The 26,319-nt window shown below is 41.6% G+C and overlaps 1 protein-coding gene across 1 annotated transcript in view; it reads left to right on the top strand.

The window, feature by feature from the left end:
• Positions 1–19,907, top strand: part of Snap29 (synaptosome associated protein 29) — a 31,887-nt gene extending 11,980 nt beyond the window's left edge. The window contains exons 2-5 of the mRNA XM_051191102.1: positions 11,776–11,972; positions 15,496–15,581; positions 17,492–17,590; positions 18,625–19,907. Of these exons, the coding sequence (XP_051047059.1) occupies positions 11,776–11,972; positions 15,496–15,581; positions 17,492–17,590; positions 18,625–18,782 (540 nt within the window). The 3' untranslated portion in view covers positions 18,783–19,907. The remainder of the gene's footprint in view (positions 1–11,775; positions 11,973–15,495; positions 15,582–17,491; positions 17,591–18,624) is intronic.
• The last annotated feature ends 6,412 nt before the right edge of the window (positions 19,908–26,319 follow it).

Here is a 26,319-nt window from a genome sequence, read left to right as displayed (position 1 = left end):
CAGATAGGATCATTTGGTGTTTCCTATGGCTCTGTCTGTTACTTGCAGGTAGCCTGTTCTCATTGATTGGTGCTGGGAGGGAGAATTCTGTGTTTTCTATGGCTTTGTCTATCTCTTGGAGGTGGACTGTTGTACATAGATACCAGGGACCAAGATCCTGGATTTCCTTTGTGATTAAACACAGTAACTAAGTCTAAGAGTCTTGGAGTTTTTGCTCACAACACAAGAACTAAAGGCTAGGGGACTAGATTTGTTCTGAAGACTTTTCTATAACCTTTACATTTATATAGTTTCTCTCTAATAAGAGTTGAATGGGAAATTAAGGCTTTGCCACATTCATACAATTCTCACCAATGTGATTTATTAGAAGTGAAGCCTTTCTGTTTAGTTTACCTCTTTCAATAACCTGCCTTCCCTGATTTGTTTACATCAGTATACATTGTAGGGGCTCCAGGAATTGGATTCCCCATAAAATGTGAGGAAGAATCCAGTTAGGTGCCTTTATAAACTGAAGTCTCTTATTTTGGGAATATTTGTTGTTACTCTCTTCCAAAAAATTACTGCAAGGTCTTTGCCAATGTTAATTTTCTGCCCATAATAAGGCAATTTCAGCATTAGTAAAAGGTACTATAATTTCTCCTGGGTCTCTTACTGCTAATTGATGAAGTCTTATTTTCCCTTTCAGAATCAGTTCAGAAACCCCTTCTAAATAATTCTTTACTTTTTTATTCCGTTTGTGTACTAAAAATATCCATTGTAAAATACTATTTTCTCTCTGCATAAAAATTCCTGTGGAAGAATGAGTAGAAGGTAAGATAACTAGAATACAATCAAGCTCTGGATTCAAGCAATCTACACATGCATCCTGTAATTTCTTTCTTTCTTTCTTTCTTTCTTTTTTTTTTTTTTTTTTTTTTTTTTTTTTTTTTTTTTTTTTTTTATTAACCAAAGCCATCATTCTCAACTGATAATTTTCTTGGACTATTTAAGTTCAACTTACCTTGTAAGGTTTGACATAAATTGCTTAACTCTTGAGTAGTCAATCCAATTGTGGGTCTTAGCCAATTAATATTTCCCAGCAATTTTTGAAAATCATTAAGAGTTCATAATTGAGCTCTCCTGATTTGTACCTTCTGTGGTCTAGTTTTCTGTAAACCTATCTTATATCCTAGATACTTAATAGAATCTCCTCTTTGTATTTTTTGTCAGGAGCAATTTGTAATTTCCAACAAGGAAAAACTCTTTCCTTAATTAAACATTTTCCCCCTAAGGTATCTGCATCTGAATATGCTAGTAAGATATCATCCATATAATGGTAAATTATAGATGAAGAGAACTGTCTGTGAATTATTTTTAATGACTGTTGTACAGTGTTACAGGGTACCTCGAGTCTCCCTTGGGGGAGGGAGCAAGTAGACGCAGTGCCAACAGCTCAGACACTGGGAGTAGGTCAAAGCAACAAGATCAGTTTATTATAGAAAGGGCAAGCCTTATATACCCCAATGCTGCCTAGGGAAGGATCTGTTGTGCTAGCATCTGCTGGTGTGACATGGCCACTTTTCCTTGGTCCACATTATCTTTCACCATAGCTCAGCTGCTATTGTCAAGGCCCTCAGACAGACCCCAGTTGGCTTTCATGAAGTATTTATTACACATGCTCTTAGGGCTGTTGATATAGGCTGGCCATTAGGGCTTAGTTATCCCATAGTACAAAATATTGACATAAGCTAGGACTATTTAACTTCCTGTGGCAAGACCTTCCAATACCTTTTAATGGGTTGAGGCATTTCTCTATTTTGCTCATGAAAAAGGGATTGTGAAAGGCAATCTCTTAGATCAATTACTGTAATAGGCCATACCTTAGGTAATAAAGAAGTTAAAGGGATTCCAGGTTGTAAGGAACCTATAGGCTGAATGACTTTTTTAGTAGTAGGGCAGTTGGTGTTCTTTGTGTTTGTTGTTTATTTTTCAAGACAGGGTTTCTCTGTGTAGCCCTGGCTGCCCTGGAACTCTGTAGACCAGATTGGACTGGAACTCACAGAGGTCCGCCTGTCTCTGCCTCCTGAGTGCTGGGATTAAAGGTGTGTGCTACCACCACCTGGCACAGTTAGTGTGGTTTCCCCATATAAAGTTGAAGAGCCAACCTCTACTATATCCTGCTTATGGACAATCTGGACAGTCTGTGAATGTCCTTGATAACATTTTAAAATATCTTTATTAGAAACATCTCTTTTATGGACTATCTCTGAAGTTGCAGGAATTGTTAGTCTGTGCAATATTATTATACTACTATTGCAACAGATCTCTTCCTCATAGGTTTATGGCTATATTAACCAAATATGGCTTCAATTTTCCTATTTGACCTTTTGGTCCTATGTATTTAATCCATTGTAGACTTTGTTTTACCTGAAACTGTGCAGTTCTTAGGGCCTGAATATTTACTTTCTGAAGAGGCCAATCTGAAGGCCAAGATTTTGGTGGAATTTTTTTTACATCTGCATCTGTGTCTCACAAACCTTCAATTTCAATATCATGTGTTAATACTTTTAGTTTTGGCCTCTGATTGTCTATAGCAGCTTGCCAAAATAATCATGTTTTGGTCTCTCCTGAGTTTTCTGTTTCATCTCCTGAAGCTGCTCTAACCTCGATGTCTGGGTTATTGGTGTAATGGCTATTTCCAGAGCAGTGCTGTTTAATTGCTCTACAGATGAGTTTCTCTGCTGCTGACCTGAAATGGCTGACTTGAATTTGATATCAGAGCCTACAAGTGCCCCCAAGGGATTACCTTGTTTTTCCCTTGTTGATTGGCATTCATTAGTCCAGTGCCATTCTTTGCCACTCCTTCTGGGGCATTCTGTTGGGATTATCTCTAGAACAAACATTGTTCTAGGAACGCCTTGCCTATAATCACTTTTCAAACAACATTGCTTCCCACAACCAAGACCTTTGACAGTTTGGCTTTTCTTAAAACCTTTAGAGATTCCTTTTCCTATTAAAGTTGCATCATAAGTATGAGATCCAATATCTGCCATATTTCTGATCCATTCTTCGGTTGGTGCTGATCTTGCCTTTAGAGGCCTGATCACCTTTTTGAATTCAGAATTAGCATTTCCAAAAGTCAAAGATTCGATTATTATGTGGGTAGCTTTGGAGTCTGATGATCTTCTATTCACGGCTGAAGTCAGTCTTTGTAAAAAAAAAAAAAAAAAAAAAAAAAAAAGAACAAAACAAAGAAAAAACCAGTGAAGGCTTCCTTTGGACCTTGTCCAATTTGAGTAAATGATTCAGACCTTTTTTCTGTTTCTTCAACTTTGTACCAAGCACTTAAAGCTGCTGTATGACATAGTGCCAAGGTGGCATTGTCATATCCAGCCTGCATTTGTATCTCAGCATATTTACCTTCACCTGGAAACTAATCTTGGGAACTGTTGATACCTCTAGCCCCATTTCTCTGTTCAGTCTCCTTAGCTTCTTCCTTCCACCATGATCACCATTGTAACTGAAGACCAGCTTCTACTGGCTTTGTCATGTCTTTCCAGTCTTGGAGAATTGCTCTAGTTTGAATTGCCCAAGAATGTAATATCTGCTTCATGAATGTTGAATACATGCCATAGAGATTATGAGGTCTTTAAATTTTTATAAATCTAGTATTTCTATAGGATGCCATCCAAATCCTTCATAGTCTTGGGGCTCCTAACTGGATAAAGTTAAGGTTGGTTCCTAATAACTTAGGACAGTCTTGTTTTATTTCGTTATACAGTAGTGAGGCAGATTCTTCTGTCTCGTGTTTATTTATGCATCTCCTAACTTTCTTCTAAGGTTTGTCTTTTTCAATCTACCTTTTATATTTTTCCTTTATCTCCAACTCTTTTTTGTTTGAGAGGTTACAGGAAGCCACTATGCCTATTAAGGATAAAGTATGAAATACCAGAGTGATAGAATAATAACCAATACTAAACCAATATCAGCTAAGCACTGATTTATATTACTTTACTCCTTCTTTAAGAGCTTCACTTTATTAAACTTTTTCCTATGACTGTCTGTACCCATTTTCTTTTCTTTCTTCAGCATTTAAGCACATTTTCAAGCATACTGTTCCTGTTTGGAGGCTTTTCTTGGTCTGGACATGGCTTGCACTGTGGCTCTGGGAAAATGTTACAAAACCCTTTTGTGTGTCTTCAGGCTCCTTCTGCTGTTCCCTCAGCACTTGGTGATGACAGCTGTCTCTGCCCACCCTCCTTGGGTCCATGAGAGCCTAGCCTCACACTAGCAGAAACTGGCCCTTAGCTGTGCCTACCAGCCCAGGCCTTTCTACTCTGTCTCCCACCGAGTAGGGCTGCAGCTGCTCACAGTGCTCAGCGGCATAACAGGCCTTTTAAAAGAGCAGTGCTTCTGTACACCACAAGCACCAGGCCTGCCTCAGAGACTGTGATTGCCAGGAAGCCATATCCAGTTCTTTGTCCGGAATATTTCTCAGCTTTGTCAGACCCAATGCTTGGACATATGTACCTCCAGTTAGATGCCAAATATAGCAAGTTTTTCTTTATAACTCTAGCTCTCTAGTATGACATGGTGACTTTTATTAATTATGAAAACTTGGCCTTAGTTTAGGCTTGCATCCAACTAGCTCTTAAAACTTAAATCAACCTGTTTATATTAATCTACATTCTGCCACATGGCTCGATACCTCTCCTTATTACCATAATCCAATTTCTTCCATGTCTGGCTGGTGAATGTCCTGTCTCAGATTCTTTCCCAGAGTTCCTATCTCTGTCCAGAATCCCCGCCTAATCTCCTGCCTAGCTATTGGCCATTCAGCCCTTTATTAAACCAATCAGAAGATGCCATTGGCAGGTGACACATCTTCACACAGTGTACAAAAGGATTATCCCAACATCTCTGTGTTTTCTGGTGGTCTTAGGCTACCTATTGTGAAAGAGTAGTTCAACCCCTGCAAAGCAGGCTGAGAACCACTGCTCTAAATAGACTTCTGCTAAATACCTTTATATTTAACTTGAGCTATAGTTGCTTTAAACTGGTTCCAGGACCCTTACAAACACCAGAATGCTCAAATCCCTTATATAAAATGGCATAATATTTACATCTCATACACATATCTCTCATTTACTTCTATTTGTTCATTTATTGTTTTTAAGACAGGCAGGGCTAGCTAGCATTACACACATGTCCTGCTCAAACCTTCCTCTCTCCAGTGCCAGGGGTTAAATTGAAGGACTTGTGCTTGCTAAATCAAGTGTTCAACTATTCATCACTGTCTCTGGCCCTTCTCTTATTTTATCTCCAGATTACTGATAATAGCTAGTGAAGGGCTAGGGGTATAACTTAGTTGGTACAATACTTGCCTGGCATACAGAAAACCTTAATTTGATTTCAGCACTCAAGAAATGAACTCGGGATAATCAGAAGTTTAAGATTTATCCTAAGCTACATAGCAAGTTCAAACCAGCCTAGGTTACATAAGACCCTATGTATGGGGGAGGGGAGTACAAAATAAATTTAAATACTATGCACAATTACCATACGGTATTGTTTAGAGTATAATGACAAAAAAAGTTTGTATATGTGCTGTTGCAAACCGTCAGAATTTTTTTTTGTTTGGTTACAGCTGGTTGAACGCTCAGATATTGAGGACTGGCTATATAGTTTCACACCTCTCATTAAGATTTCCAGAGGAGCCGGGCGGTGGCGCACACCTTTCATCCCAGCACTCAGAAAGCAGAAGCAGGTGGATCTAAAAAAAAAACCAGAAAGATTTCCAGAGGATATGACAGGGTGGGGATGGTTTTTTTTGTTTTTTGTTTGTTTGTTTGTTTTTTGTTTTTTTGTTTTTGTTTTTGTTTTGTTTTGTTTGGGGATGATTGTTTTTGTTTTGTGTGGGGATGGTTGTTTTTGTTTGTTTGTTTGCTTGGGGATGGTTGTTTTGCTCTTTTATGTTCTTTAAACGGTCTTATTATGTAGCCCAGGCTAGCCTTAAATTCGAGATTCCCCTGCCTCAGCCTCCTGAGTGATTACAATCACCATAGCTGGCTTCTAGAGTGTGCTTAAATATTGGTGAGAATTATGCTTTTCGGTATGAAGGAAGAGTAAAGCTACAGTCTTCTGACTGAGGAGGTGATGCACAGACAGGAGCACAGCTGTATAAGGAAGCAGTGCACAGACAGGAACTTGTCTAGCAGGATGAGGCCCTGAAATAAACGCCCAGTACTTAACTCCTAAAAATTAAATAGGGACTGAGACAAGTTTGCCGTGCATAAAGGAGGTCATTGATGTTGTAGTATACATAGGTGCAACCAGCATATCAACCCTGCAGGGGTATGATCAGGCCATCCTGGTGGATGGAGAACACCACCTGGGGCAGATTTGCAGCGTGCTGCTGCTGAATTACACACTGGACATTCACCAGTGAGCAAGGTACGTTTCTGCTTCATGGAATTTACATGCTGTGAGGAGAAACAAAGAATGCTGAAGCAGGAGGGCTGCTGGAAAGAGTCCCACTTCAGAGATGTGTGAGAAGGCATCTCTAACAAAGTGCTTTGCGTGGTAACCCAGATCACACACAGGATATATCAACGAGCCTTACAGACAGAAAAGGGAGCATGTGTGAAGGCCCTCTTAGACCTTCTGAAGTTTCAAGTGTGGGTGCACTGGGATCAGACACTGATAGGACCTAGAAAGAACAGCAGTCTTTAAAATAGAATTTCAAGATCTGGCTAAGCTTATCGTATCTTAACAGGAAGAAACAGGAACCAATAAGGGGGCAGTACAATGTCTAGGCCTATGAGTATTAATACTGGCCTAAAGGGATTTTGTGGATCTGTGAGTTCAAGACCATCTTGATTGATATAGTGAAGTTCATGCCAGCCAGAGATACATAGCAAGAGCCTCTCTCAGCAACAAAAAAGATGAATGATCAAATAGAGGCCTCAAATACATTCATTCCTGAACAAGAAAATTGTGAAGTCAACTCGAGACATAAATAAGAATGTTACTAAAGTCAGGGAAAGAATCAATAACTTAGAATAAAATTTTATAAATGTAGAAGAAAGGTTCAGCAAGGAAGTTGATACACTGAAAATCAAAATTTGGAAGTGAAAAAAATCAATCAATCAGTGAAAATGAAAACAAAAGGAAAAAAACTAGCATCACCAGCAGACAAGACTAAACAGGAGAACAATTCTTAGGGTGTGGAAGACAAATTTGAGACAGTAAATACAGACATGTATAAAAACAAAACAAAATGCTAGTGAATGTAGACAAAACTGCCAAGAACTCTGCATTCATTCAGTAAAGAACTGTAAGAGCTAAGATAAAATCAAATGATTTAAGATAACTTAATGAATATGGCCAAGGAATTCTCAGACCTAGAAAAAGAAGCAGATATCCAAACAGGGAACCATTTAGCACCTTGTGGACATGACCAGAGAAGGACCTTTCCATGACATACTATAGTCCAGGTGTCAAAAATACAAAGCCAAAGAAATAATACTAAAATCTCTAAGGCAAGATACAGCCTAACATCCAGGGGCAGAAATTTCAGAACACCTAATCTGTTGTCAGCAACCCCAAAGACCAAGAAAACATGGAATGATACATTTCAAGTCCTGAAAGTAACTAACCATCAACCAACATGCTATATCTAGCAAAATGATCTATTAAAATAGATAAATATTTCAAAACAAAAGATAAGACAATTCATGACAACTAAATCAACATTCCAGAAAATGAAGATTCCCACACAAGAACACAGGGAAAGAACATACCAACAGAGGAGAGCTGAGAAGAACTCTAACACCACTAGAGGGAAAAGAAAGGAATTTTCAAAAACTAAGCAACCAGAACAATTAAAAAAAAAAGTTAACCCCAGCACTCAGGTGCCAGAGGCAGGTGGATCTCTGTGAGTTACAAGTGAACAATCAGGGTTACATAGTAAAACCTGTCTCCAAGAAAAGCACCTAACTAGGAAAGCAATTGATAAACTTCGAGCCAGAGGTTAGAAATCAAACTACCAAGCAAACAGAACTACAGACAAGCTAGGACAGTGGTTTCCATATCTGATGATATAGATTTGAAACTAAAACTACTCAGAAGAGATAGAGGTAGTGCTTATTAATACATTGGGCGGTTCATCAAGGGACGCAATCATTGCAAATACCTTGGGATCCCCAATTTCATAAAGCAAGCTCTAAAAGGACTATATAGGTCCTAACACAGTAATGACAAGGAGACTTTAAGACCCTATTGTCATTCTTAGATAGGTCTTCCAAACTCATATATTGTCAGCAAAACCTCAGAGCTAAATTATACCATAGATCAACTGGATATGACAGTTACCTCCAGAACATGCCATCCAACACATAGGGAGTACATATTCTTCTAGTGGCACAAGGAACCGTCTCTAAAATCTGTCACATTATAGATCACAGAGCATACCTTAAATTTTAGGGGAAAAAAACAAAACCCTGAAATAATTACCTACATCTTATCAAACAAAAATGAAATGAAGCTAGAGGCTGTGCAGTGATGGCACACGCTTTTAATCCCAGCACTTGGAAGGCAAAGGCAGGCAGATCTCTAAATTCAAGGTCAGCCTGATCTACAGAGCCTGCTCCAGCCTGATCTACAGAGCCTGCTCCAGGACAGCCAGGGCTACACAGAGAAACCCTGTGTCAAGAAAATAGAGATACAATTTGATGCTAGCATGCTTGCCTAGCATGCGCAACATCCCTAGTTAAACCCCCAGGAGGGAGAACCTTATAAAATATTGTGAAGGTGGCTCAGTGGTTAAAGGCAAGAGCTTGTGTTCCCTTGCAGCAGGAACTGAGTTTGGTTCCCAGCACCTTATCAGGCTGTTCATAGACATCTATAACTTCAGCTCCAGGGGATATGATACTCTGTCTCAGTGAGCACCTACAGTACTGTTCACACACACGCACACACACACACACACACACACACACACACACACACACACACACGTGCACATAATAATTAAAGATTTTTTTAAATCTCTGAATTTGAGGCCAGCCTGATGTACATAGCCTGTTTCCAGGCCAGCCAAGGCTACATAGTGAGATCCTGTCTCAAAATAAAAATGAAAAAGTCTTCAACATCTTTTTTAAGATTAGTTTTTCATTATGTATATGTGTGTCTCTCTGTGTGGGTATGTACACATGAGTGCAGGGGCCCTCTTCTGCAAGAGCAATGTTCTTAACCACCAAGCTATCTTATCTAGCTCAGACTTCAATATCTTAGGCGTCAAAGGAGATGTAGATGAAAACTACTTTGAGATTCAATCTGAAATCAGAATGGCTATTATCATAAAGACAAATTACAATAAATGCTGGCAAGATGTGGGAGAAAGGAATGCTATTCGCTGTTGGTGGGAGTGTAACTAAGTGAAATAGCTACTACAGGGTCAGTGTAGAGATCCTCCACAAAAACTAGAACTAGAATGTGGTCTAGCTGTATGTTCCTGGGTGTATCTCCATGTTTATTTCTGTTCTTTTCGAAATAACAAAGGCATGGGTATAAGTAGAGCTGATGAGTTTGCTTAGAAGTTAAGAGTACTTGTTGCTCTTGTAGAAGACTCAGGTTCAGTTCCCAGCATGTACATAGTTGCTCATAGCCATCCATAACTCCAGTTCCAGGGGCTCTGATACCCTTTTCTTATCTCTATAGGCAACAGGAACATATATGGTGCATATATATGCATTCAGGCAAAACACTCATAAGAATAAAATAAATCTAAAAAATTCCTAATGGATAAATGTCCTGAAAATGTGGTACATATGCATAGTGAAATTTTATTCAACCGTAGAGAACTTATGAAATTTGTAGGAAAATAATATGAAATTAGAAAAATATTACATTAAATGTGGTAATCCAGGCTCAGAAAGACAAACATCTCACATGTTCTCAATCATAAACAAATCCTGGCTTCCTTTTTCTCTTCCTCCCCTCCCCCCTTGTTTGATTGGTTGTTTTGTTGTTTGTGTGTTTGTTTTTGTTTTTGAGACAGGGTCTGTCTGTGTAGCTCTGGCTGACCTGGATTGAGCTGACTGTCTCTGCCTCCTGAGTGTTGGGGTTAAAGTGTACACCACACTACAAGTAAAAACGTGTCTATTTAAGGGGGAACAAGTCCTGCAGAGTCCATGAAACTTGAAAAGCCCATAGCATGGGCTGAGGAGGGGTAGCTTTAAAATAAGTGGGGAGGATCCTGGAACATGTGATGTCTAAGTGGAAGGAGGAATGGGTGGGGTCACTTTGGGGTACCGCAGGATGGAGGCAAGCAGGGAAGTTGATCAAAAGTGTATGAAAATAGTGTGGCTTCAAGATGGTGGTGCTGGCCTACTGTGAGATATTCACTTTGTCCACACCTGTGGCACTGACCACGCCCATTGGGGGTGGGGACAGGGGTAGTAGTTACCTGGGGAAACTAGGTCTGGGGAGGGGGGCCCCATGGAGACAGAAGAGCATCCAGAAGCATCCTTAGGACCAGGAACCTGCTGATGTTCATCTATCTCTGTTGTAAGTTATTTCTCCCTGAATAAACATCTACTCAGCCTATTTGTTTTTCCTGATCCTTATTAAATCACATTACTGGCCTTTAATCTTAGCACTCAGTAGGCAGAGACAGGTGGATCTCTGTGAGTTCGAGGCCAGCCTGGTCTACAGAAGGAGTTCCAGGAAAGCCATAGCTGTTACACAGAGAAACTTTGTCTCAGAATAACCAAAAAAGAAAAAAGAAAAAAAGAAAAAGAAAATGGGCCAGTGGGCTGGACCAATTCTTAAAGATGTGTAAGGAGTAAGGTTTTTCTGCCCGCCACTGGTCTTGTCCCACCACTGCGCCAGCCCCAATTAACACACCGAGACTCTGTATTTGATATAATGCTGTTGGCCAGGTACTAGTTTCTTATCGGCTAGCTCTGTCTTAATTATTAACCCATTTCTGTTGATCTATGTATTTCACGTGCTCTTACTGGAGAGCCTGCTGGCATCCTATTCTCTCCAGACTCTCCATCTTGACTCTCTTTACTCCATCCTCTTTCCTCCTTGTCTCCTCCTCTCTTGCTTTCCTATTGGCCAACAGTGCTTTATTCATTAACCAGTATGAGAAACTTATTTACAGAATGACATCTCCCATCAAAGATGCATGCTGCCAATCCTGATAACTTAAGTTCCATCCTCAGGACCTACACAGTAAAAGGAGAGAAGTGTGACTTCTCTCAAGTCATCATCTGACCTCCACGAGTGACCCCCATTCTTTAGCCAAAATAATAAGTAATTTTAAACTTAAAAAAAAAAAAAAGATCTCTCTATGTAGCTTTGGCTGGCCTACAAGTCTGGGGTGAGGAATGTCACAGGGAAGCCTGTTTCTTTGTTTGCTAGTCCTTTAGAAAAGGACCAAAGCAGCCCTGGCCCTATGGAAAACCAGACAAAGCACAAACCTGCCTAAAAGTCACACCAGCCCACCTAGACTTTTTTAAGACTGGATGTCACCTGGCCCAATCATGCCTCAAAGTCACTCTATAGCTAAATTTAACATTAAATTAATCCTCCTACCTCCACCTCCCAATTAGTGGGATTACATTACCATGCCTGGTTGATGGAGTGCTAAGGATCCAACCCAGGATTTTGTACATGCCAGATAAGCACTCTACCCAGCCAAGCTACATTCCCAGCCCCAGACTTTAATTTACTATGATTTTGAAAGTGGGGAAATGGCATGATGCTATTGCCTTTTGCCTTCTGCAGGAGCTGGTCCGGCAGCGAGGAGTCCTAGAACACACGGAAAAGATGGTAGACAAGATGGATCAAGATTTGAAGATGAGCCAGAAACATATCAACAGTATTAAGAGTGTGTTTGGAGGATTTATCAACTACTTCAAATCCAAGCCAGTAGAGACTCCATCTGAACAAAATGGCAGCATTGTCCCGCAGCCCAATAGTAGGTGAGTGTAACAACCACAGTTTGGACATATAAAACAGTAGAAACAGGTTCTGTGGAAGGAGCCAAGCTTTCAGGCTTTGTTGTACCTTCGAGGTATCCTGGAGCCCTGTGGTCACTTGCGGAAAGGGACTTACTTCAGACATGCTGAAAGAGAAGCCTTGTCCTTACTCTGTGTTCACCTAATTAATGAAATCCTATCCAGTCATTGTAGCTTCAGTCTTAGAGAGTGTAGTTAATATAAATGTGACTCCTCTTACAGAATGTCCCTAAATCAGACATAGTGGGCCTGTGTGGCTGTCGGAAGAGGCTGGGTCAGGTAGATGTTAAGTACAGGGCAACCTTAGGCAATTTAGCCAGATCAGATCAGCTCTGGAAGCTAAGGCAGGAACACCAGCCATGAAACCAGTCTTAAAAAACAAAACTAAAGAAACAAATAAATATATATATAGTTGGGTTGACAAGATGGTTCACCAGGTGAAGGCACTTGCTACCAAGCCTGATCACCCGAGTTCAATCCCTGAACCTCCACATGGTGGAAGAGAGAACAAACTTCAACAGCTTTTCCTCCAATCTCTACATTTATTTACAACACAAAATAAATGTAATCAATATACCATATACATACATATACATATATGGGCTGGTGATGTGGCATATTGGTAAAAGACTTGCCTAGCTTGTGTGAAGTCCAAAATTCCATCCCCACCACCACCACTACAAAAAAGAAAAAAATGAGTCATACATATGAGTGCGCATCTCCTCTATATCTAACCTAATCTGTCTATTAATCTCCACTTTTAAATTACAGGTCATTTACCTCAAAATTTTTGGGCAGAAATACAGTGAAATAAGGACTTAGCAGACTTCCGCACATGTTCAAAGACAAGGCAGGACTAGAGGGATGGGTTCAGTTGCCAGCACCCACGAGGTGGCTCACAGCCATCTGTAAAACAATTCCAGGAATTCAGTGTCCTTCTCTGACCTCTGAGCACCAGGTACAAACATACTGCACGGACATGCATGCAGGCAAACACTCATGCACATAAAATCATCTTTAAAAAAATACAAAAGGGGCTGGAGAGAAGGCTCAAAGGTTCAGAGAGAGCACTGGCTTCTCTTCTAGAGTTCAGTTCCCAGTAACATGGTGGCTTGAAACCATCTGTAATTCTGGTGCCCTTTTCTGGCCTGCAGACACACATGCAGCCAGACCACTGTATACATTAAAAGTATATATATACAAGAATTGGGTATTTGTTAGACAGGCTGTGGTGGCTCACGCCTTTAGTCCCAGCACTTGGGAGGCAGAGGCAGGCAGATCTCTGTGAGTTTGAGGCCAGCCAGGCTCCAAACCTACAGAGAAACAAAAAATAAATAAATAAATAAATAAATAAATAAATAAATAAAGTATTGGGTATTTGTTAAAATCAGTGACCTTTATTCATACCTCAGGACATTTTAGTTTTATGTTGTTTTGTTTTAAAGTGGTTTTTTTTTTTTTTTTCATTTTTTTTTTTTAATTCTGTGTGTTTGTTGGGGGGAGGGGTTACAAGCCACAGCCATGTGCAGGAATTCATTCTTTTCTTCCTCCATGTGTGTCCTGAAGATTGGACTCAGGTTGTTTCATTTAGTGGCAAATCTTTACCTGCCAAGCCATCTCTCACAGGTCCTTGCTTTGTCTTATTTTTTGTGAAACAGTCATAGGTAACCAAGGCTGGTTTTGAACTCACCATTTAGTTGAAGATAAACTTGAGCTCCTGATCCCCCCGCGCAGAGTTTGAAATAGTTTTAGTAGAAAAGCATGGATCTATGGGTTGGGGTTGTTAGCACGGTGCTTGCCTAGCAGTCTGGATACCCTGGCCTAAGTCTCCACTGCAGAGACAGACACGTGGGAATAATCCCTGTACTGGGCAGTTTTCTCACTCTTCATGGTCTTCAGCCAGCCTCTGAACACTTGCAGGTCTCTGACCAGTGAGAGCTTAGTCAGAAGCTTCTGCAGCACTGGGGATGGAAGGGTCTGCTGGACATTTGCCACGAGTGCATTTGCCAGGTGCCTGCACCCATCTCATGGTTGTTTTGAGCTAGTAACTCCACAGAGCTATATTTCTTCATTCCCAAAAAGTACTCTCCTCCTATTTTTCTCTATCTCCCCTTCTTTCTCTCCCTCTCCTGCTCTGCCTCCCTCCCTCCCCCCAAAGAAATTCTTTTGATGGCTATGTGAGTGAGTCTCATATTAGCCCCAGTTGGCTCAAACTGACATGGTAGTCAAGGCCAGCTTTGAATTCCTGACCCTTCTCCTGCCATCTCCTAAAAAGTGCCAGGAATACAAGCATGTGCCACCATTACAAGATTTACAGATGGCACTGATTCACCATGTGAGTTCTGGGAAGCAAACTCAGTTCTGCAAGAGTAACAAGTGCTCCTAACCACTGAGCCATCTCTCCAGCCCCACAAAAAGAAAACAAGCAGCTACAAAAGGAGAAAGGGAGAAATACTAGCTGGCCTGGGTGATTCATACCAGCAATCCCAGTAGGTAGTTCTGTATCGGCATTTTAAGGCCAGCCTAGGATATATAAGACCCTGTTTGGGGGGGCTAGAGAGATAGCTCAGTGGCTAAGAGCACTGGCTGCTCTTCCAGAGAACTGGGTTCATTTCCCAGCACTGTCATGGCAGCTCACAACTGTCTGTAACTCCAGTTCCAGGGGATCTGACACTCTTACACCAATGCAAATAAAATAAAAAGACCCTGTTTTGTGTGTGTTTAATTAAGTTTTTTCATTTTGTTTGAGTTTGTGTCTCTATGTGTGTCTGTCACATGTGTGTGGGTACCCACAGATCCCGTGGAGTTAGAGTTTCAGGTGGTTATGAGCTTCCCAAATGTAGGTGCTTAGATTTCAACTTGTATCCTCTGGAAAAGAAGTCAGTGCTTTTAGCTGCTGAGCCATCTCTCCAGCCATGAGACTCTGGGTTTGCTTGTTTGTTGTTGTTGTTTTTAAAGACTTAAGTATCTAAGTTGACATCTTTCAGGGCAAGTAGCCATATGTAAAAGCCATTCTTTATTTATGGCTATATGTAAGTGATGGATTTTTATGTTATGTGTAATCACAATAAAAGAATTGTGGGGCCAGGTGAGGTGTAATCCCAGCACTTAGGAGGTGGAGGCAGGAAGATCAGGAATTTAAGGTGATCTTCAGTAGCTATATGTTGAGGTTGAAGCTAGCCTGGACTATAAAAAAAAAGGGGGGGGGGTAAGGAAAATAGATAGTGGATCATAATTTGCTGATCCTTTATCAAAGGTACCCACTTGGTCAGTTCCTGAGCTTTTCATTCATCTGGCCCAGGACTCCCTGTCCTGAGTAGTTTCCTCAGCCCACTGTGTGGCCAGCACCACTCCCAGGTTGATTCCAGAGAGGCCAGCAAAGCAAAGCATTGCATATGTGGCACAAAGCCATCGTGGAAAAGATGAGTAACTCTGCTGAGCACACTCACAGAAGTAACACTGTCATGTGTTTTCCTTTCATCTATAGATTGAAGGAAGCCATAAATACAAGTAAAGATCAGGAAAGCAAGTACCAAGCCAGCCACCCAAATCTCAGAAGGCTGCATGATGAAGGTGAGTGACAATGTGTGTGAAAACTCAGGTTTGGATTCTTGTGGGGTGGGTGTCTGGGTTTAACCCTGAAGTACCAATGCAGGGGACAGCCATCTCTCTACAGTGATGTGCAAAGGCATCCCACATACCAAGTGATGACCTCAGGGACACAAGATGTTCTTGGGGAACCAGAGGTGTGTATTACAGTGGGGTTTCTCCTTACCTCATTTCCCTATGGAGTGTGATTAGGGAAGTAGGAACCTGCATCCTATTCACCAAGAACTGTCTACTGGTGTAGCTCTGAAAAATTGTAGTAGTAAAAAAGCTAACTGTAAAGCTGGGAATGATAGAACACACCTATAATCCCAGTACTTGGTAAGTAGAGGTAGGCCAGTCACAGGTTAAGTTGCATGTTGAGCTTGTGGCCAGCCTGGGATATTTAAGACTGCCTCCCCAAACAAGAGGAAACCTCTCCAAAACAAACAAAAACCTAAACAAACAAACAAACAAAAAAATCCCTGTTCTAAGTAAAATGGCTCTTAGAAATGTTTTCCTCCACCTAGGGTTCATGAGCATGTTAAAAGCAAAGAACATGGTTTTATACATAACTAGGATGGCTAATCAGCTGTCCTCCTGAGATAAGAGAATTTATTCTGTGGTATCATGTTGGGTCCAGGTAGTCCCAGCACTTGGGAAGCTAAGGCAGGGAAATTGTGAGTTTGACTTTGGGGCCATTCTAGATTATATAGCCAGATTATCAGAAAACCAAAACCAAGAAAACAAAAATGCAGGTGTTTTAGTCACTTGGGAGACTGCGGCAAAGGATTACCATGAGTTCAAATCCAGACTAGAATACAGTGAGCACCCTGTCTCAAAAGAAACGAAAAGAAAAGAAAGGAAGGAAGAAAAGGCTAGGTGTGATAGCACACAACTATAATTCCAGCACTTGTGATGAAGGCAGAAGAATCAGTAGTTAAGCACCACCCCAACTATATACTTACATGCCGAATTCAAGCCCACTGAGTACACAAGACTCTGCCTTAAAAGAGGAGGGGGGGATATTTCTATATATGTTTAGAAATGGAATTTCTTCCTTTAGTTTATTTGAGACAGGGTTTCTTTCTCTGTGTAGCCCTGGCTGTCCTGGAACTATGTAGACCAGGCTGGCCTCAAACTCAGAGATCCTCCTGCATCTGCCTTTGGAGTTCTGGGATTAAAGGTGTGCTTCACCATGGCACAGCAGAAACAAAAATAGTAAGCTCAATTTTGTAGCATAACTCCATTTCCTTTTGTGTCTTTGAAATTATCTACTATTTAGCCCTGACTGGCTCTGAATTCATGGTCCCGCTGCCTTAGCCTCCCAAGTGCTGGGATTTCAGCTGCAAACCACCACACCAGGCAACGGTTTTCATCTTTGCTTTGTTTCATGTTTTGTATGGTTTGATGTGATTTTGTTTCTTTTGAGACTGAGTCTCATTTAAATTCATTGGTAGAAGATGACCTTAAAATTCTGATCTTCTTGCTCTGTCTGCTAGATTACAGGCATGTACACATAGTTTAACAGCTTTGAATTTTAAACCTGTCTCTGTTAGCTCTGCCAGGTGTTGTAGCATGCACCTGTAGTCCCAGCTATTATAGGAATAACTTGAGTACAAGAGTTTGAGGTAAGCTTGTGCAACATAGCAAGGCCTGTTGACTTGTAAATTGAGAGTCCTTAATCTGCTAATGTTGAAGGACCAGCCAGAAATCAGACTTGATTCTCCAGCCTATAATCCTGTCCCTCTGCATGGCCATCCTCCCACTCCTTTAGTTCTTTCCTGATATGAATGATTCCTGGGGACAGATTTCTAGGACATCAGAAAAGAATGGGCCCATTTCATGGAGCAGCAACCTTCAGCAAACTATCCCTCTGGTGTTTCTTTCTGGACTAGACCCGATCCCCAAAGGGCCTGCTTCTGCTGTGACTGCTGAGGTTTACCCAAAGAACTCAAGCCTTCGAGCCTATCACCAGAAGATTGACAGCAACCTAGGTGAGTTTGGGAGCTGCGGCAGCCTCCAGACAGTTGGTGCTGAGCACAACCAAGGCACCCGGCCCTGCCACTTCATTGCTTCCTGTCCATGTCACACCCCACAGTCATGTCCATCCTACTGCCTCACTCTCCCAGGAATCTGTCCACTTCTCTCCATTTCTCGCTGTCAGTCCAGCCAAGCCATCCTCACTGCTTACTTGACTCCTGATGAGACCTAGGCATCCATGGGACTTACGAGCATCCAGGATAAAGCCACATGGCTTACATGAGGGTAAAGGAGCTGAACTCAGATCTCATGCTTGCCCAGCAAGTGCTTATACCCACAGAGGTATGTCCCACAACTTACCAGGCTGGTTTATCTGAGCCTTTTTTTTTCCCCCTGTTCTTACTGTCCTCAAACCCAAGAAGCTTTCTGAGGTCTGTAAACTTTTACTTTTCAGGAAACACAAGATCACAAGTTTCAAAGACCTCAAGAAGCATACATAGTATGCCAGACAAACACCTGTAATCCCAGCTACCTGTGACTAAGATAGGAGGGTTACAAATCCAGGGCCAGCTGGAAAATTTGTAAGACCCTGTCTCGAAATGAAAAATACAGAGTCTGGGGATGTGACTCAGTGTCAGAATGCTTCCCTAGCACATGCAGTCCCAGGTTTGATTCTCCTGCACTGAGGGGAGAAAGGCTGTGTGTGGTAGTGACCCAGTACTCTTCTCAGGCATCAGAAGCAGGGAGATCACTGTGACTTCAAGGCCAGCCTGGATCACATAGTAACTTTCAAGACAGCCAGAACTATCTATCAAAACTATGCTAAAACAAACAAACAAATTAACCATGGTTATCTATAGGGAGGAGGTAGACAGTAGCTTTTACCTACATTAACCACATATTACTATGTAGTAAGTACTTCTTTGTCTTTTGAGTCATATGCTACAGGCTATGGCACTTGGTCTTAGACAGGTCTCTGCCACTGAGCATCTGTGGGGGCAGGAAACCCCTGTAGATACTGTGACCACCTATCACTTCCTTCTTACAGATGAGCTGTCCATGGGATTGGGCCGACTCAAGGACATAGCCTTAGGAATGCAGACGGAAATTGAGGAGCAGGATGACATTCTTGACCGGCTAACAACCAAAGTGGACAAGTTAGATGTTAATATAAAAAGCACAGAAAAAAAAGTTCGGCAGCTCTAAAGAAACTGCAAAGGAATTCTACTCCGTTGTGATGAAAAGATTCAAAAGCCTCTTTTAAACTCCTAAGAAATGTCATTGATTATACAGTATGTAATTTAACGTGTGTGTTCAAATGTGGGTCTTAAGAAATTTTAGTTTCAATGAGGAAAAAAAAATGTGTGTTACACATTTGGGTAAGATCAACACCTCTAAAGTTCTGTGAGCTGTCTGTCGAGTGGTAGAATAACCACAGCAGACTGATTGTGAATGCCTTGAGCTTTTGATTACTGTGCAGGAAGGAGAAGAGAACTGCATTTTTTTCTTTCGTGAGTATATGGAAAGATGCGGACAGGATGTCATTGTGGTAACTACTGCCTTCTAATTTACTCCATTGCTGTGTTTCTCACTCCAAGGCCTTACTGTAAATTCAGATGTGAAGGGACCCTGGTTTGTGGCAGAGGAAAGGGTCCTTCCACATCTTTATATGTCAATCATTGTGGACATGCCTACACACACACACACACACTGAGCACATTGTAGCTTTCTCCCCCTGAAAAGATGCCATGTCACATCCAGAAATGGAATGTGTTGCCTTCATTACTCTCCCCTCCTGTCCTTATTCTTGTCCTGTATTTCAGTAGAAGGACTCAGAACAGAACTGTTGGACATGACACCTGAAAATGTGTGGGAATTAGATGAGCCCTTCTTCCCCACCTACTGTCATCTCATACTTTCCATCTCTGGTGGGGACAGATTTTCTCCACTGGCTCAAGGTCACTGAGAAAGTTGATAGGGAACCCCTGTGGTGTTTGTGAGCCTTGAGTATCACACAAACAAAAGCCTCTCCACTGAGCCCTCTGCCTCTGGAATAAGTACCATGACAGTGTTTATTTGGTACCTGGAGAACCCCCATCCATTCTCTGTGTTTCTACAAAGTACCCACCTAGTTTGAGGACTTACAGTCACACATGATACTAGCCTTCTGTAAGACAACTTGACCAAGAAGCACTCCAGGTACCGTTTTAGCTAGCTAGGCATGTCCATTCCCTTCATCTTCCAAAAGAAAATATTTAGAAGCATTAATTAAAATTGATTTCTACAATTTTTCCTTGTGTTGGTACTTCCAATAAAATCATTGAAGCAATAGAGTACTTGACTTTTTAAAATCAAATTCACATATTTTAAAGATGGTAAAATGGACTGTTTTTTACTGATAAGGTATTGCAAACTAAAATGCCAGTGCCTTTTTGCCTTAAAACATGGCTCATGTGCCATTTTGGGATCCTTTCTTTAACATCTGGAGCAAGCATGGGGGCTGTGGGTGTGGCTCAGTGGTCAAATACCTGACCTCCTTGGGGCCCTGGGTTGATCTCTCCCATTGGGGAGAGAAACAAAGTGGTGACAGCATGATTACTGTTCATGTAGCAACTTGTACACACTCCTATCACAAAATACCCAACCTTTCTGAAAATACAGCCACCACAGGCAAAAAGGAGTGCCAGTGTCCATCTGTGTCTAGATACGAAGATCTGACTATGGTGGACTTCTGTGAGTTCAAGGCCAGCTAGGGCTGTATACCAAGACCCTATCTCAAACAATATAAAGAGACAAACCCATATGTTTTTCCACTCATAATTGTTTTCAGCTTTTCTATAAAACCTTCCATGTGTCATTAACTATTGCTTTTTATCAGCATCAGGCATAGCCTTGTGGAATTAATTATTATACCTCAACCCCAAGAAATTAACACCTGAGAACATCTTTCATCAGCAGCAAGTGTCAGTGATTTAGCCGACTTAAAGCAAAGAAACATTCCGTGCGCCTTCCTCTGTTTGTTAAATTAATGAAGCCAATCTCTCTCCTTTCCAATCTTTAGCTCCATGAATGTGAAACCTGTCTTCCTTTTAATGTTTAGCATCTGAATCATTAGAGGACCTCTGCCATTTTGTTGTGTTCTGCAGATTCATGCTATGGTCTGCTAGGGCCCTCCTGGTGCCGGCGCTGCCTTATGAAGCAGGGTTGTTTTTGCGTCGAAGAAAACAAAGGACCTAAGGATGATCCAGAACCCTTATCACATGATAATGGTGACCAGATCTGCTGGCTGACACCTGTACTCACAGCATTTTTAGGAGGCAGGAGGATTGCCTTGAGTTCGAGGTTCGGGATGAGATCTTTTCTCAAAAGAATCAATAGCTGTGGTAGGGAGAGAAAGGAACTGGCCTTACACTCTGGCTTAGGGAAGTTAGTGGCAGGGAGGTGGCAGGGGAGTGGAATGGACTTCTGGTGTCGTGGAGCAGACCAGTGAATATACCCTTGACATGTAAGGACAGCAAGACAGACTTAAACAAAGGTGACATTTGGAACATTAAGTCAGCTATATGCTAAGTGTGCTACTGAAATAAGTGCATTCTCCTCCCTTCTAACATGTACTGACTTATAACTTAGCACCACTAGAGTGACCTCGTGAATTGTTTTTCCTGATTCTGTGGAAGAGGCCTGGAGTTCATTCATGTAACAAGTCAAAAAAAGATAGTGGTGCGTTTTAATTTCCCTTTCTCCTTGTGTGTGTAATTTTAAGTGTACAGTGTATCACTTTAGTAAAAATTTCTACTTTGCCTGAATAAGTCTTTTTCTTTGGGTGTGTGTATGTGTGAAGGGCTGGGGGGGGGGGTGGCGGTGTCAGAAATGACCATCGGGTGTTGTTCCTTAAGCACAGTCTACCTTGTCTCTCACTGGCCTGGAATTCAACAGCAAACCCCAAGCCACCTTTTTCTCCTTCACTTGTGGTGGGACTTCAAGCACACACCACCAGCTTCTTAAATGGTTCATAAGATCCGTGGATAAGATAGTTTGGGTACCTATGCTTGCATTGCAATGACTTTACCAAAGAAGCTATCCATCTCCCAGTCCTCTGTATGATTTGTTTGTTTATTTTATTTTATTTTTCTGGGACAGGGTTTCTCTATGTAGCCCTGGCTGTCCAGAAACTTCCTCTGTAGACCAAGCTGACTTCTAAGTAATGGAGATCTGCCTACCTCTGCCTCCCAAGTGCTGGCATTAAAGGTGTGGGTCACTACCACCTGGCTAAGATTTTCATGTTTATTTTTTAATTTATTTAAGTTTATTTTATGTGCATTGGTGTGAAGGTGTCAGATCCTTTGGAACTCCAGTTATAAGACAGTTGTGAGCTGCCATGTGGATGCTGGGAATTGAACCTGGGTCCTCTGGAAGAGCAACTAGTACACTTAACTGGCTGAACCATCTCTCCAGCCCAGATTTTGATACTTTTAAGTGAATAGAAAACAAACAATAGTTTATGGCATAAAATTCAGATGTTCTTGTTCATAAATGCTTGATTGGTGTAAGCTCCTGGAGGTATATAAGTGGCCAGGCCCCACTCCTCCAGACATAGGCAGCCAAGCTCTGCCCTACAGAATAAAAACCCCAGACTCAGGACCTGAAAATCTACCAATCTCCACCCTAGAAATCACCACCCTGGAACCACAGAAAGCCTCTATAACCCTGTCTTCTGTGGGCTTCTCACCTGAGCAGAGGCCATGCCCCTTCTGGGTTCTTTTCCAGTGTCTCGTGTGAGGTTTGTTGTGTGGTGTGACTTGGCTCCCCCTCAGAGCTGTAACACAGTTGGGACACTCATTTGTGTTTTGGGGGGTGCTATTTGAACTGTGCGACAGAGACCTTTTGGTCTATGGGCTTGAAGCACTTAAATCTTTTGTCATTTAAAGAAATTTGCTGTCTCAAAGTCAGAAGGCTCAGATTGGTGAGAAAGCTCAATGGGTAAAGGCACCTGCTTCCAGGCCCAACATGCTGTCTTTCATCTCTGGATCCACATAATGGAGAGAACCAACTCCTGAAAGTTGTCCTTACCCTTCTACATGTGTGCTGGGGCCTAAGAACACACACACAGGATTTTTTTCTTTTCGGTTTTTGTTTTTTCGAGACATGGTCTCCCTGTGTAACTCTGCTATCCTGGAACTCCCTGGAGATACACCTGGAGTCACAGGTAGTTATAAGTTGCCCTGTAGGTTTTGTTTGTTTTCCCTGCTCATTAAAGAATTAAAAGGCAGTAAAAGAATGTTGTCAGGATCTTGGGGTTCCGATTTTGGGTTCTTAGTCCCATTGATAAAATAATTTAAGAAGCTAGAGAGGTAGCTCAGTGGTTAATAGCACTGACTGTTCTTCCAGAAGACCCATCTTCAATTCCCAGCACCCACACAGCAGGCCACAAACACCTGTAACTCCAGTTCTGACACCCTCCTACAAAGCCACACCTAATAGTGCCACTCACTATGAGTTTATGGGGCCAATTACATCAAACTACCTACCACATTCTACTCTTTGGCCCCCATAAGCTTGTAACACTGTCATAATGCAAAACATGTTTAGTCTAACTTCAAAAGTCCCCATAGTCTATCACAGTCTCAACAATGTTTAAAATTCCAGTTCCACTAGCTTCTGAGATTCATGCAATCTCTTAACTGGAATTCCCTGGGGGGAAAAAAAAAAAAGAAAACCACAGACCACATACATCCAACATATAATGTGACAGGATATACGTTACCATTCCAAAACACAGGGAAGGAAGCATAGTGAGGAAAGAGTGAACCAAAGCAAGACCGAAAACCATTTGGCCAAAACTCCAAACTCTGCATCTCCATGTCTGATTTTAAAACAATCTTCAAATCTCCAACTCTGTTGAGCTTTGTTGACTGCAACACACTTCTTTCTCTTGGGCTGGTTCCACTCACTGTTAGCAGCTCTCCTCGGCAGGTATCCCATGACTCTGGCATCTCTGATGTCTTGGGGTCTCCAAGGCAACCCAGGCTTCTCACAATGGCCTCTCTACTAGGCCTCTATTCAGGGACCCCTCTGACACATCCCAGGCCTCAGTGGCTTTCTGTACGCACTGGGGCAAATTCCATAACCCATTTTTCTTTTTCTATCCTTAACTCTTGTTATGCCAAGTTTGTGAGACTCCAAAAGAATCACCAAGGAGCCGACTCACTGATGCAAATGCACAAGGTTTAAGGTTAAGTTACAAGCTTCGGTAGGGACCCTGTCCAGCAAACTGGCACAGCAGCTGCAGGAAAAGGTTGCCTGGCCTCAATTGCAAGGGGTTTTTAAAGGAAAAAGCCACAAGCAGGGTAGTACGTGCCTTGGCTGTTCAGGTTTGGATAAGAGTAGGTGACCTTTGGATTCATTAACATGGGGGTCAGGGGAATTCATATTTTTTGTAGTACAACCTGTTATTTTACATATTTTCATAGGTTGACATAGGGAGGAAACATTCTATGGTTTCTGGGTTGCACTGTGACTTTTTCACTTTTCCGAAAGTTGTCTGGAGTTTTTTAAAATTCCTTGGAACAAGGTAGAACTGGGTAACTTGGAGGTCAAGGTGGAGTTGTTCTACTCTGAGAAAGTTGCTGAGGTTTATTTTATCTTTAACCGTTTCACTCTAAAGCCAAAGCTACCAAGTTCTGCTGCTTACTAGGGCTGGAATATGACCCCCACATTCAATTACATCTTCACCAGCTATGGTAGTTTGAATGTATTTGGTCCCTATAAATTCATAGGGAGTAGCACTATGAGTAGGTGTGGCCTTGTTGGAGGAGGCTGGATGACCTGCCTTTTGTCTGTGCCACGCCTTGTGGTGCAAGTGTGTCATGTGTCACCGTGGGGCAGGCTTTGAGATCTTTTCCTCAGGCTTCACTCGGTGTGACAATCAGTTGACTTCCTGTTGCCTGTGAATCAAGGTGCTGCACTCTCAGCTCTAGCACCACATCTGCCTGCAGGCTGCCATGCTGCCCACCCTGATGATAATTGACTGAACCTCTGAAACTGTAAGCAGGCCACCACAATTAAATGTTTCCTTCAGAAGAGTTGCCGTGGTCATGGTGTATTTTCACTGCAATAGAAACCCTAACTAAGACACTGCCTAAGCTTGGCTGTCCTGAAACTGGATCTCTAGACCAGGTGAGGCTCAAACTCAGAGATTCACCAGCCTCTGCCTTCCAAGTGCTAGACTCAAAGGTGTGCATGACCACATCTGGCTCTAAATTTTCCTTTAGTTCCTTTTCACAAGTTGGAAACTTAGGTGGGTGGGGCCTTGCCCTTACATCACCACTCCCTTTATTCCATTTCTTAATCCATTTATCTCCTTGAATACAGAACTTATCTCTGTTAAACTTTCTGGTGCTCTTTTTTTCCTCAAATATTTTTCCTTGCTCAATTTGCTCTTTTTCATTATAAATTTCATCAGAGTTAACACTAAACCAAACAACAGTCTATATTGGGCTGCTTTGAGATTTCCTCTGCCAGTGTAATTAATCCAGAATTTTCTTCATGTTAGCCTCAGGCAGATTCTTTGGACAAGGGCAAAAAGCAGCCACCTTATTCACCAAAATATCACAAGAATGATCTCTAAGCAACATAATAAAATTCTTCTCCTCTACAACTTCTTGAGTGAGCCCCCAACAGTTCAAATAACTCTTAGAACTTTTGTCTTCCATATTCCTACTAGTATGTTTCATTAAGCAGTGCTTAAAGCATTCTACTGCTTTCTCAACCCGAAGTACCAAAGTCCAAATTTCTCCAAACAAAAACATGGTCCAACCTGTCACAGCAATATCCCAGTCCCAGTACCAACTCCTGTCTTAGTTAGGGTTTCTGTGCTGTAAAGAAACACCATGACAACAGCAATTCGTAAAGAAAACATTTAATTAGGATGACTCCCTTATAATTTCAGAGGTTTAGCCCATTATCATTATGACCAGGAACAGGGTAAAATGCAGGCAGACATTATGCTGGCTACCTATTGATCAAAAGGCAACAGGAAATGGACTAAGACAACTGGGTAGCATCCTGATCATAGGAAACCTCAAAGCCTGCCCCCATAGTGACACACTTCCTCTAACAAAGCCATACCCACTCCTACAAAGCTACACCTAATAGTGCCACTCCTTTTAAGATTATGGGAGCCAATTACATTCAAACTACCACAGTCTATAACCATGTCTGGGAGCATGACTGCAGGCAGATAACATGGCACTGGAATTGTATCTAACAGCTTATCTTGGTCCACAAGCAAAAGGCAGAGAGCTAACAGGGAATGGTGTGAGCTTTTGAAGTCTCCTACAATGAGGCCACACCTCCTAATCTTTTCCAATCTTTTCCAGCAACTGGGGACCAACCATTCAGACATGGTACCCAAAGGGAGCTATTCTCATTCAAACCATCACACTACTCCTCCAGATTGTTCCCTGACCTCCACAAGCACTGTGGGACACACATTCCCACCCACACATGCACACAAAGTAAATTAAAATGTAATTTAAAATAATTTTATTTAATTCTGTATTGAATTAAATACAGAATTAAAATATCTGATTTGACTAAATTTTATACATTATCAAAATTTTAACTAGCAAGTTAAATGCTAAATGGTATAGTAGACTGCTATTATACCTTAAAAAATGAGTTTGAGCTGGGTGGTGATAGTGTACACCTTTAATCCCAGCACTTGGGAGGCAGAGGCAGGTAG

The sequence above is a fragment of the Phodopus roborovskii genome, unplaced genomic scaffold (assembly GCF_943737965.1).
Source record: "Phodopus roborovskii unplaced genomic scaffold, PHOROB, whole genome shotgun sequence".
NCBI classification, from domain to species: domain Eukaryota; kingdom Metazoa; phylum Chordata; class Mammalia; order Rodentia; family Cricetidae; genus Phodopus; species Phodopus roborovskii.
This window is presented reverse-complemented; position numbering and strand designations above follow the sequence as displayed.